This window comes from Hoplias malabaricus, chromosome 2 (genome assembly GCF_029633855.1).
Source record: "Hoplias malabaricus isolate fHopMal1 chromosome 2, fHopMal1.hap1, whole genome shotgun sequence".
NCBI classification, from domain to species: domain Eukaryota; kingdom Metazoa; phylum Chordata; class Actinopteri; order Characiformes; family Erythrinidae; genus Hoplias; species Hoplias malabaricus.
In genome coordinates, this window is record NC_089801.1 from 60,268,744 (window position 1) to 60,280,859 (window position 12,116).

Here is a 12,116-nt window from a genome sequence, read left to right on the forward strand (position 1 = left end):
TCACATGAGAATATCCTTATAAGACATCAATTAGGCACTTGTCTCTGTTATCCAAGGCCAGGAGACCCTCCCTACACAAGCACATTGTTCTATCATATCTAGGCAGGGTACAAAAATGTAATGAGAATTGCAAATACATTCTCCACTGGAAACAGCAGCTTCCTCTTTCTGTGGACGCCACAGTGGTCTCAAAGTGTTTTTTTTTTACTTGTGTGGTCAAACCCCTCCCCTTCTGGGCTCTACATGAAAGTAACACCCTCTAGTGAGTGTGTGAAATTGCCCAAGTGTGTGTGACTGAGCATATGCAACACTTGTCAGTGTCGTATCTGAGCCTGAAGTGCCAAAGGTGAATCTGATATCTGGGTAGAGTCGTGCTGGTCTCTTGCTGCATTTATAAGAGTTACATACTTGTGTGTTAGTCCAGATCATGAGTTAGACGAGACCACGCAACTCTATCTCTTCAGAGCCTTCTCCTCATCATCTGAAGTCAGCAACTGTCATTGGAATTGTGTGAAAGTTCCTTGAAGAAAGGATGATTGGAAACAATCCAAAATGGTTTGAATTATTATATGGTTTGAATAAAATCCATGTATTTGTTAAAAGTGATGTGGAATGATTTTGTGAGCACACACACACACACACACACCTGTTGTACATAAAATTCTGCTTATTTGTTTAATCAAATCAAATCAAATCAAATTTATTTATATAGCGCTTTTCACAACTGATGTTGTCACAAAGCAGCTTCACAGAATTCCAGTAAGACAAGATTTGACATGAAATGTAAAGACAAATGTAAAACCCTCAAGTGAGCAAGCCAGGGGCAACAGTGGCAAGGAAAAACTCCCCCAGCTGAGGAAGAAACCTTGGGAGGAACCAAGGCTCACAAGGGGTGACCCATCCTCCTCTGGTCAATCTACTGGTGATGATAGTTAGTAGTCCATGAGAACTTCAGTGTAGGGACAGCTTCAAGGCACTTGGTGGTTGCTGGAGCGTGGGCAGCTGGTCTGAAGCGTGGAGGAGGATCTCGACAGTCATCCATCAGTGTCCAGACAGACAGGTGGGCAGTCGTTTACTCGGAAAGATGTAAAGGGATGGAATTAGTTTTGAACTGTTTTGTGTTTGTAAAGTAGAAAATATGAAAATTTCCAGAGTGTGGCTAATGACTCCGGCAGATCTGACTATGACAGCATTAACTAAAAGGAGAGAACCAGAAGGACACACAGACACGGGAGCATCCTGAAACACTGGCATCCCTCCGCTCCACCGTCAACAAACCTGAGTGATCGCGAGAAGCGGCGGGACGACAGCACCAGCGTCTCAGTATACTATAATTCCCTGTGTCCATGGACCCCCCGGATCTGCCGCCTTTATCTATGGGGGAGCATTAGCTACCAAATGATAAACTAAACAAATGAGTTTTTAGCCTACATTTGAAGATTGCGACTGTGTCTGAGTCCCGAACATTTTTTGGAAGATCATTCCAGAGTTGGGAATTTCTTTATAAGAAAAGGCTCTTCCCCCAGCTGAGGCCTTCTGAATTCTGGGAACATTTAAAAATCCAGTATTCTGTGATCTGAGTGAACGTGGAGGCTCATAATAGGAAATTGTATCTTGAAGATATTCAGGAGCAAGCCCATGTAGAGCTTTATATGTTAATAACAAAATTTTGTAGTCAATGCGGAATTTAACAGGCAGCCAATGAAGTGATGATAAAACTGGGCTGATATGTTCAAATTTTCTAGTTTTAGTGAGGACCCTAGCTGCAGCATTTTGAACTAGTTGAAGTTTTCTTAAATTGCTGCTGGTGCATCCTGACAGTAGTGCGTTACAGTAGTCAAGCCTTGAAGTAATAAAGGCATGTACTAATGTTTCTGCGTCCTGGAGGGATAAGGCATTTCTAATCTTAGCAATATTGCGAAGATGTAAAAAAGCTGTCCTAGTGATACTACCTATGTGTTGATCAAATGATAAATCCGGGTCAATTATGACACCAAGATTTTTTGCTGCTGAACCAGGTTTAACTGGAAAGTTAGCTAGATCTAAAATTAAATCTGATAATTTATTTCTTGTCACTTTTGGACCCAAAAGCAGGACCTCTGTTTTGTTGCTGTTTAGAAGGAGGAAGTTACGCAACATCCAGCCTTTCACGTCTTTTACACAGTCCTCTATTTTCTTTAATCTGTGTTTGTCATCGGGCTTGGCTGAAATATACAATTGTGTGTCGTCTGCGTAACAGTGAAAGTTAATGTCATGGTTTCTTATAACTGTGCCTAGCGGTAACATGTATAATGTAAATAATAATGGTCCTAAAATAGAGCCTTGTGGAATTCCAAATCTTACTTTAGAATAATTTGAATTTAGATTGTTTACTTTTACGAATTGATAACGTTCCGTTAAGTAAGATTTGAACCATAATAGGGCTGTCCCTGTGATTCCAACCATGTTTTCTAATCTTTCTATGAGAATATTGTGGTCTATTGTATCGAAGGCTGCGCTTAGGTCAAGAAGCACCAACAGGGATACGTGGCCTTGATCAGAGGCAAGAAGAAGATCATTTGTTATCTTGACTAGAGCTGTCTCTGTACTATGATGTTGCCTGAATCCAGATTGGAATTTTTCATATATATGATTCTTATGTAGATATGAACTAAGTTGTTGGGCCACAGCTCTTTCTAAGATCTTAGACAGAAATGGCAAATTAGAAATAGGCCTGTAATTAGACAGTGTACTAGCATCAAGATTTGGTTTCTTGATCATAGGTTTAATAACTGCTAGTTTAAAAGCTTTGGGTACATGGCCCAGACTAAGCGATGAGTTTACTATAGTTAAAAGAGGATCAATAATAGCTGGTAGTACTTCTTTGAGCAACTTTGTGGGAATTGCGTCAAGTGTGCAAGTTGTACAGTTTGCGGAGGTGATAATCTTCTCTAGTTCTAATTGTGGGAGTGGGTAAAAGGTTTCAAGTCTTTCTTTTACAGTTATATTATGTTTTATTTCATTCACATCAGGTGGCAGCCAGGATGGATTTGATCCTGTGGCTAGAGTTTGTTGTCTAATATTCTCAATTTTATTATTAAAAAAGTCCATAAAATCTTTACTGGTGAGAGTTGCTGGAATTAGTTGTTCAGAACCTGCTTGATTTTTTGTAATTCTAGAAAACACACTAAAAAGTGCTCTCGGATTATTTTTATTATTGGAGATCAGCGAGGCCAGATATGCTGAGCGAGCTTTAGTGAGGGCATTTCTATACTCTATAAGGCTGTCCTTCCAGGCAGAATGAAACACTTCAAGCTTGGTTGATCGCCATTTCCGCTCTAGTTTTCGTAATGTTTGTTTTAAAGTACGGGTCTTATCGTTATACCATGGTGCGAGCTTTTTCTGTCTTATACTTTTATGTTTAAGTGGTGCTACCTTTTCTAAAGTAGATCGACAGGTATTTTCTAGGTAGTCAGTTAGTACATCTAGGTCCATTGGGTCTGATGGAGTTGGAACTGGGGTCGATAGTTCTGGTAGGTTTTCTATAAATTGTAGGGCGGTAGATGGTTTTATTATACGCCTTGTAGAATAGCGAGGGTTCTTACATAGATTATGGATAAAACGTAGCTCATATGAAATTAAGTAATGATCGGAGATTGCTGAGGATTGCGGTAAGATATTAATTTTGTCAATGTTAAGACCTAGTGTCAGAACTAAGTCTAAAGTGTGGCTGCAGTAGTGTGTAGGCCCTGTTACATTTTGAGTAATACCAATAGAGTCTAAGATTGAGGTAAATGCCTTTTTTAGTGGGTCACTTTCCTTCTCGAAATGGATATTGAAATGTCCTACAATTATAACTTTATGATTGCACACCGCTAGGTTTGTAGCAAAATCGCTGAATTCTTTCAGAAATTCTAAGTAAGGCCCTGGTGGTCTGTAAATGTTGCATAATAAAAATGCGTCCTTTTTTGTGACCGGATTTGTAATAATAGTGGAGAGAACCTCAAAAGAAGAAAAGGTGTCACATTGTTTAAGACTAATTTCTAGGGTATTTTGGTAAATTACACATACTCCACCTCCTTTGCCTGATATTCTTGGGCTATGTGCATAATTATAGCCTAGGGGGGTGGCTTCATTTAGTGCTAAATATTCATTTGGTTTAACCCACGTTTCCGTGAGACAGAAAACATTGAATTTATGATCACTTATAATATCATTTACGATGAGTGCTTTTGAGTTTAGCGATCTTATGTTGAGTAACCCAAATTTTAGTTCTGAGGTGTTGCTGCTAGGTGTTGTGTATGATTTAATATTGATTAGGTTGCTGAAACAGGCTGATTTTGTTTTTCTACTTTTACATTTAGTTCGGGGGAAAGACACAGTCTCAATACAGTTGAACCTGGGTGACGTCTCAAGACAGTTCGCAGACGGTCGGTTTAGCCTGTCTGTCTGCGGCCTGGTCCCGGCTCTGGATTGTCAGCAGCTATCTACACTACTCTGCCGACTAACTAAAAGACTATGTGCTATACTGCAAGAAAGTAAGGCAGCACCCTCCCGCGTGGGGTGGATACCATCCCTACCTATAAGACCAGGCTTGCCCTCAAAACGTAACCAATTGTCTATAAAGCCCACTTGATTTTCGGAACACCACTTGGACATCCAGCAGTTTAACGCCCAAAGTCTGCTGTAAGCTTCGTCGCCACGCCGCATTGGTATGGGACCAGAGCAGATTACGGCATCGGACATCGTCTGGGCCAGTTTAATCACCTCTGTAATATTACCCTTAGTTACCTCAGACTGCCGCAGACGAATATCATTGGCCCCTACATGAATGACTACCCTCGAATATCTCCTATTAGCTAACAGTCTAAGGTTGCCACTAATATCCGGCGCTCTGGCTCCCGATAAACAGCTAACTGTTACTGCCGGCGCCCCTAAAGGAGTAGCTAATTTCACGTGCCGAACAATAGAGTCTCCTATAACCAGAGCACTCTTAACAGGCTCCTCAGCGGGTGCTTCGCTGAGCGGGGCAAACCTGTTTGACACGCGAATCGGAGGAGCGTGGTGTCCCGGTGGGCTAGCTTTGGCCTCAGCGTTAGCATCAGCCTTAGCTTTCCGGCTATGACGCCGAGACGTCACCCATTCACCCCGCTGTGAGGGCTCTAACGCCGGAGTCGTGGGGGTGCTAACTCTCCCTAAGGCACCCGGAGTTGCTAACACTGAATCTCGCTGTTTATCCCTCAACAATAATAAGCTCCGGATGCGCACTTCTAGCTGGTCCACTTTATCCACCAGAGAGCTAACTAGCTGACACTTACTACAAATACAACCACTATATTTATCGCTAGAGGTGGAAAAGGGCGTTAAACTAAACATGCCACACTCTGAACAGGCAAAACAGCCAGTAGTAGCCATGGAATTGCAGGTACTTACCGCTTTTAGTGAATTTTAGTAACTTACACCAAGAACGTTACTCCAGGGTCCGGTGGCAGTTTTAGTGCCTCTGTAATGAATATTCCTGCGGAGACAATCTAAAAGATAGATCTATGGATGGTTAGTAGGTTATAAAAACAGATATAAATATAGAAATAACAATGGAAACGATTAAACAGGAAAACCCGAGCGATCAAAACAGCTTCCAAACGGGTACAGAAACAGCCAAACGGGTTGCCAGATCTCCACTCTCAAACCCCAGTTTATGTTTTAAATTATTTTTGTTGTTTTAGGGAATGATGAAATGGACAGTCACTGTTGTCCATCTGCTGCTAATTAGCAAATTGTCTTCCATTAGTGTAAAATGTTTACATGTCTGTTCCACTCTGTGCATTTTGTTTCACTTTGAGTCACCCCTAGTGTGAACCAAAACTGATCGAGCTGCGTTGTCCCCAATCCGTAGTATTGTTTGTTGTGGTTGCATATGCTTGCCCTTGTGCACTGTATGTGGTCTTTGTGAGCTGCTTTATATAGCAACTATTTTTGTTGCACTTTGTACAGTAAACTGTATATGTTTGAAATTCTACTATACAGATAATGCAAACTATGATGATGATGATGATGATCATTTTATTTTTCCACTCATAGGCCATGTCTCCGTCTGAGTTTTGGAGTGGAACAGGGTGTCATTTCGTCAGATTCCACAAATATTCTTATTCATTAATTTATTCATTCATTATCTGCAACCATTTATGCAGTTCAGGGTCGCGGTCGGTCCAGAGCCCACCAGCAATCATTGGGCGCAATGCAGGGACATACACTGGAGGGGGCGTCAGTCCTTCATAGGGCAACACGCACTCACACATTCACTCACACACATCTAGGGACACTTTTGAGTCACCAATCCACCTACCAATGTGTGTTGAAACCCACACAGGGAGAACACACCAAATTCCTTCCAGACAGCCACCCGGAGTGGGGCCTGAACGCACAATCCCAGGACCCCTGGTGCTGTGACACTGGCACTATCTGTTGTGCCACAATGCTGTCCTACATATTCTCATATAATAATAATATAAATAATATGATAAAATTCAAATACAAAAATAAATCTGTCTCAGCCCTGGGCTGTGAAGCAGTGAAACTTTGTTTTCTGGCATGATACACCTCCATCTAGTACCTTTAGGACGATTTGAAGCCATGCTTGGTATTCAGAACTAATCATTCAATGCTAGAATTTGATCTCACTAAGTGGTTTATGATTGAGTGTCTTCAAAAGTTTCCTACACATATTAAAACTTCCCTGAAGAGCAGAGGCTGTTTTTGAAGGAAAGAGGAACAAACCCCGAAAGACAGGGTGAGGGATCCGCTACAAACATTTAACTGTATACTTGTGAAGGAGGATGTGGTTGGCAAGCTCTGTGTGTGTTTGTGTGTGTGTCTGTCACATGAGGAAGTGTTAGATCCTCTTGTGATAAGCTCATACGTAAAGTGTCCTGAGTGAAGACTGCAGTATGTGTGTAGATTTTTTAAGGATGAACATCAACCCTGTTGTCTTCTGCATTTTCATTATCTGTATCTCCCTCACAGCTGGTGAGTTTTTTACATTATATTTTGATATTATAGTCATTTGTCCTGTATCTCGATGCTGGATTGGTAAAAGCACCAGGCTTGTAGTGTCCATTGGTCTTTAATATTGTATATTTATTTTACAGCTGGAGGCAATGCTATTAGAACTGTAACTGGACACAGAGGACACTCAGTTCAGATTCACTGTCCCTATGAGTCTGGATATGAATCCTACACAAAGTATCTCTGCAGAGGGGAATGTTCTACTTTACCCTGGATTACTAAAGACATTCCTGTTGACTCTAAATCATCTAAAGATCAGAGATTCTCTCTGAAAGACGACACAGTGAACAGAGTCTTCAACATCACCATCACTGACCTGAGAACAGAGGATGCAGGAACGTACTGGTGTGGGATAGAGAGAGCTTTTCCATCAGCTGATGTCTACACACCGATTCTGTTACAAGTTAAAGGTGAGTCATTAACAATGTTTTGGAGCCATTTTTGTTTGTTTGTTTGTTAAGTCCAGCAACTTACATTAAAAGTAATGTTAATGTGGCTGAATGCCATCAAATGTTTACAGGGATTTTCCAACAAGTCTGTCCAGAAGACCATTAGATGCTGTTACATATGTTAGATGCTGTTCCAGTGAGAGGCAGAGGTTCAAACTCCAAATTGGAGGAAAAAGGAGGACTTGGCTTTAAGCGAGGGAATGCTTCACCAACTCTTGAACCAAGTTTGCTCAGCGTCATGAACAAATGTGGCACCAACTGAGCAAATTTGTTTTCAGTATCCAAACGCTGGTGATTTTAAAAGTTGCTTCTCAAGGTTGCACATTCAGGTTCTGCAGGGTGAAAGGTTTGCCCTCACTTAAGGGCCATATTCCTCAAGTTTGGAATTTTTAAATAAAATAAAACACCCCTGTGTAAATATTGCTTTCCATTGATCAACTTTCCTAAATTCCACAGAATTCCACACCACATATTCTCCTTCTACAGCTCAGACACATGCTACTCTTCCACCTACAGGTAAGTGAACTTATTTCAGTCTATATTCCTGGTTAATGTACTGAAGATGCAACTTATAATTATGTTGTCTTATCAATGTATTGATGAGAAAAAAAAGAAGCAGATTCTGTTGCTAATTACAATTGCTAAAACCATTCTGATGAGTATACCCAGTAATAATGGGTCGATATATGATCAGTTCTGATCCTATTTTGATATACAACTGCTGATACTGATAAAAGTACGTCTTCGGATACTAGAGCTCTTTCTACATTAATATAATCACTATTGTTGTTGATTTTGTGTTTCTTGCATTGTGAGGCTGAATTAGAGCACACAACCCTTATTATTACCTGTGCATGTTCTAGTAAATCCAACAGCTAATGTTATACGCTCAATCAGGCCCTCTTTATACATATCCAGATATGTTTTTTTTTTCCACGAGTTTTTGAAGATATCATAATCTACAAGAGTCTGTTTTACAACCACACTGAGTTTTTAAAAATCTCCACCTTATACAGCATTTTCAAAAAGCATCAATTTCATTGACCAGCAGTGTAATTTCCATGTGAACAGGAGCCAACAAACAGATACAGCCACATTTACACAGGCTCACAGACCGTAGCCGTTTAAGCACAAGCTGGATCGATAAGTAGGTAGAGCATGTCCATTCAATATCTCATTAAGTGAATTATATTAATACATGATCTGATACAGATGAAGGCCTATCTCTAATACCCAGTAGATTTTACTTTCCTCATGTTCCTCCCATTAACTAAGAGCCCTCCAATTATAGAGTTGCTGAAGCTGGGTGGATGAGGACCACATGCTTCCTCCCTCAACCTTCACCCTCAACCCTCAACACACTTAGAGAACTCTAACTACTCAGATCTGCAAGGTCAACCAAAATAAGTCCACACTAGCTAGCTTTGTGCTGAGGGAGTGATGGAGATAGTGAGACTAATGGTGCTCTCCTGGACTCCTGACTATAAATCTAAATTAACTGCTGTCTCTGTTTTCCATATCTCAGAAATTTCTCATAGCAGTATGGTGGCCCAATCTACTACAGCACTTGCAGTCAATATCACAGAGCCTTCACTACCTCCTTCTCCAGGTATATATAGCTTTAGATAACACCACATGGCAAATAAATCAATCTTGAAAGTCTTTGACAGTGACAGATCAGTCATCTAATAATATTGTCATATATTAATATAGTCTATGGACTTTATTATATACACACAAGGATTTTTTTTTAGCGTGAACATTCACAGCAATAATGGCATGTATATGTATATAATAATCCAAATGTTGATATGGTACCACTTAAGAATAAGACTACATTTATAAAGTTTATAAATGGTCTACAATTTGTTTATTAATGGTTAATAATTTGTAAATGCATTAAACACAATTAATAATCATATATATAATACATTGAAGGTGCAACCTGGTGTTTGTCGACATTAAGCCTCTCATTTTCAGCACATATTTGTTAATAAGTTTAACCAATTAACAAACAAGTTTAATTAACTTACCTTTAATAGAATGTCTTTTTAGGCTCTGATAATAATGTGGGATGCACCATAACATATGCAATTACTTAATTCACAAGTCTCAACTTATTCTTAACCTCAATATTTTCAATAAGCAAGTTATTATAAGTTAAAATATTGGATGACAATATTCACTGTTACCCTTTTTATCTCTGTGTTACAAATGATTATTAATTACATTTAAGGATTTTACAACCTAATTAATAACTATGATTTAAATTATTAATAACTATGACTTAAAATTTTAGACCATTTATAAAACGTTATAAGTGTAGGTTATTTTAAAGGGGTACAACTGATAATAAATCATCAACACCAAATTAATGGATAACTGTCTACTGTGGTGTGGTAGATTCAGTGTATATATTAATACCATAGTTAGTTAGCTGAATATTCACCTAATCATTGGTGTTTTCCAATTCCACCTGTTAGCTATTAGCTAAGCACACACTATTACACATGAGGACATGCTTGTGCTCCCTCTGAGACTCTCCCTGCCAGAGTTGGCAAATCCATCCAGAAACCTCTCAAACATATGGCTGATGATTAAACGACTGCATTTCTCTGAAGCTACAAGTGAAGCTCCTTTTACCTTTTATTTTATTATTAATTTTTTATAGCATTCTTCAGACACAGTAGTCTAGAGTGAATTATAATCTGAATCATGCTATAAGTGTCTGAGGCATTAAGAGTCTAGCCAGAGGGATCTTATCCATATGGTCTGTGGTGTTTGCCTGAGTAGATAATCAAATTTTCCACATGGAGGGTCATTTTCTCTGTTCACATGGAATTTATTATATTCCCCTCTTAGTTTCAAAATGATTTACAATAGAAAATGTAAGTGCAATGCTTTAAATTGCTCTGCTGTGTGTTATTACATTGTAAACATGTAGACATTAAAACCATCTCTGATTCCAGGTTTCATTGTTCTGTATGTGTGTGCTGCACTGCTCATCTCTGGCATTATTGTCAGTGTTCTAGTCCTGTCCTGCAAGCGATGGGGAAATGTAACATTAACAGGTCATAAACATACACATAACTAAAAAAACACAAATCATACTCAGAACCCATTCTCAACAACAATTAAAATCACTACCATTTTCATTTCAGATTCGCTGAGTTCAGTGACATCACAGAGGACCACCAGGAAACATGGGGTGAGGGAGTGATAACGAAAATATACAATGCATTTTTGATTAAGAATCATCATTGCCCTGAATGTTGCAAAATATATTTGTTGTTTGTTTTATAGGAAAGACCCATAGAAGCAAATGATCCACCTGGACCTCAACGCAATGTGATCCTCAATCCAACCTACCACAGTGCATATACCAGGCAATCAGACTCGGCCTATCAGGATGTAAACCTTGGTATTGCTCAACCAGATCCAGTCTATCAGAGTTTAAATACTAACTCCAGCACCAACATGTTGTATTCAGTCTATCAGAATGTAGACTTTAAAACTAGCCAATCAGATTCAGTTTACCTCACGCTAAAACCCTAAACCAACCTGTAAGATTCAGTGTACATGAGACACTAAACCTCTAAATCAACTACATAGATTCAGTCTACCTGACTTTAAACCAACCAATTAGATTCAGGCTGACTCTAAAATCTTAAAACCACTGATCAGATTCAGTGTAACTGACACTAAATCTCTAAATCAACAAATTTTAATTGTACAAAAGAGTGTAAACCCAACTCCAACCAATCTGACTGTAACTAATCAGAGTGTATTTCCCAACAATAAGCTGTAACATGTTGAATTCTATTTGTTTCTCACTTTCTTACTTTTTTTTTGCATAAACCATTTCTTCTGAGGAACATTTAAATGTTCACCTCACTGCTGCTGTAATGGTCAAAACTCCCTACATTGTATTCAGCCTCACCACGTGTGAGGTTTATCTCAGATCTGGGTTTTAGAAGCGCAGTCCTCCATGCTGACACATGACCTGAAAGTAGATAGGAAGTAACTCTTTTCCTCTCTACACGTTCAGTCCCACAGGCAGTTGCGTAGAATAAACAGCCAGATGTTCATATTGTTGTTGTTGTTGTTGTTGTTGTTGTAATTGTTTTGAAAATAAAAGACAGTATTCTTATGCTACCCACATTTTTTCAGTTTCATTTTATATGACAAATATGAAAATATTGTATTTTTATACAGTGACACAGAGACAGTGTAGGTGTGAGTGAGTGGATATAATTAAATTTTTACTAATTTATTATGTGAATGATTATGTGAATGAGTGAGAGAATGAGTGCATGACTGAATGAATGTGTGACTGACTTGAAAGTATGTGAGTGACTGTGCATATAAGTAAGCCAGTGTGTTTGTGACTAATTGAGGGTGAGTAGGTACTAATATGTGTGCATAAACATGTGAGAGAGAGTATATAAGTAAATAGATACGTGAATGACTTATTGAGTGGTTCAGTGAATGTGTGATTGAGTGAGTTTGTGCCTGAATAAGTGTGTATGTACCGTAATGAAAGAGTTAGTGAAAAGTTATAAATTATCACAGTTGAAGTGGGATAAATTTGTGACAGTTCTATCAACCAATAGCATGTGTTTA

General features: G+C 39.0%; 2 protein-coding genes across 3 annotated transcripts; one reads left to right on the forward strand and one right to left on the reverse strand.

Moving 5' to 3' along the window:
• Positions 1-3,539: 3,539 nt before the first annotated feature.
• LOC136686687 (uncharacterized) lies at positions 3,540-5,637 on the reverse strand. The gene has a single exon (XM_066660617.1). The coding sequence runs from the start codon at positions 5,392-5,394 to the stop codon at positions 4,456-4,458; it is 939 nt and encodes a 312-aa protein (XP_066516714.1). The 5' UTR covers positions 5,395-5,637; the 3' UTR covers positions 3,540-4,455.
• Positions 5,638-6,933: 1,296 nt separating this feature from the next.
• LOC136686688 (CMRF35-like molecule 7) lies at positions 6,934-11,579 on the forward strand. Of its 2 annotated transcripts, XM_066660618.1 has the most exons (7): positions 6,934-7,005; positions 7,128-7,454; positions 7,950-8,009; positions 9,019-9,102; positions 10,463-10,564; positions 10,655-10,701; positions 10,797-11,579. In XM_066660618.1, the coding sequence occupies exons 1-7, from the start codon at positions 6,948-6,950 to the stop codon at positions 11,046-11,048; spliced, it is 930 nt and encodes a 309-aa protein (XP_066516715.1). In that variant the 5' UTR covers positions 6,934-6,947; the 3' UTR covers positions 11,049-11,579. The 2 variants fall into 2 exon arrangements, with proteins under 2 accessions (XP_066516715.1, XP_066516716.1); XM_066660619.1 differs by lacking the exon at positions 9,019-9,102.
• The last annotated feature ends 537 nt before the right edge of the window (positions 11,580-12,116 follow it).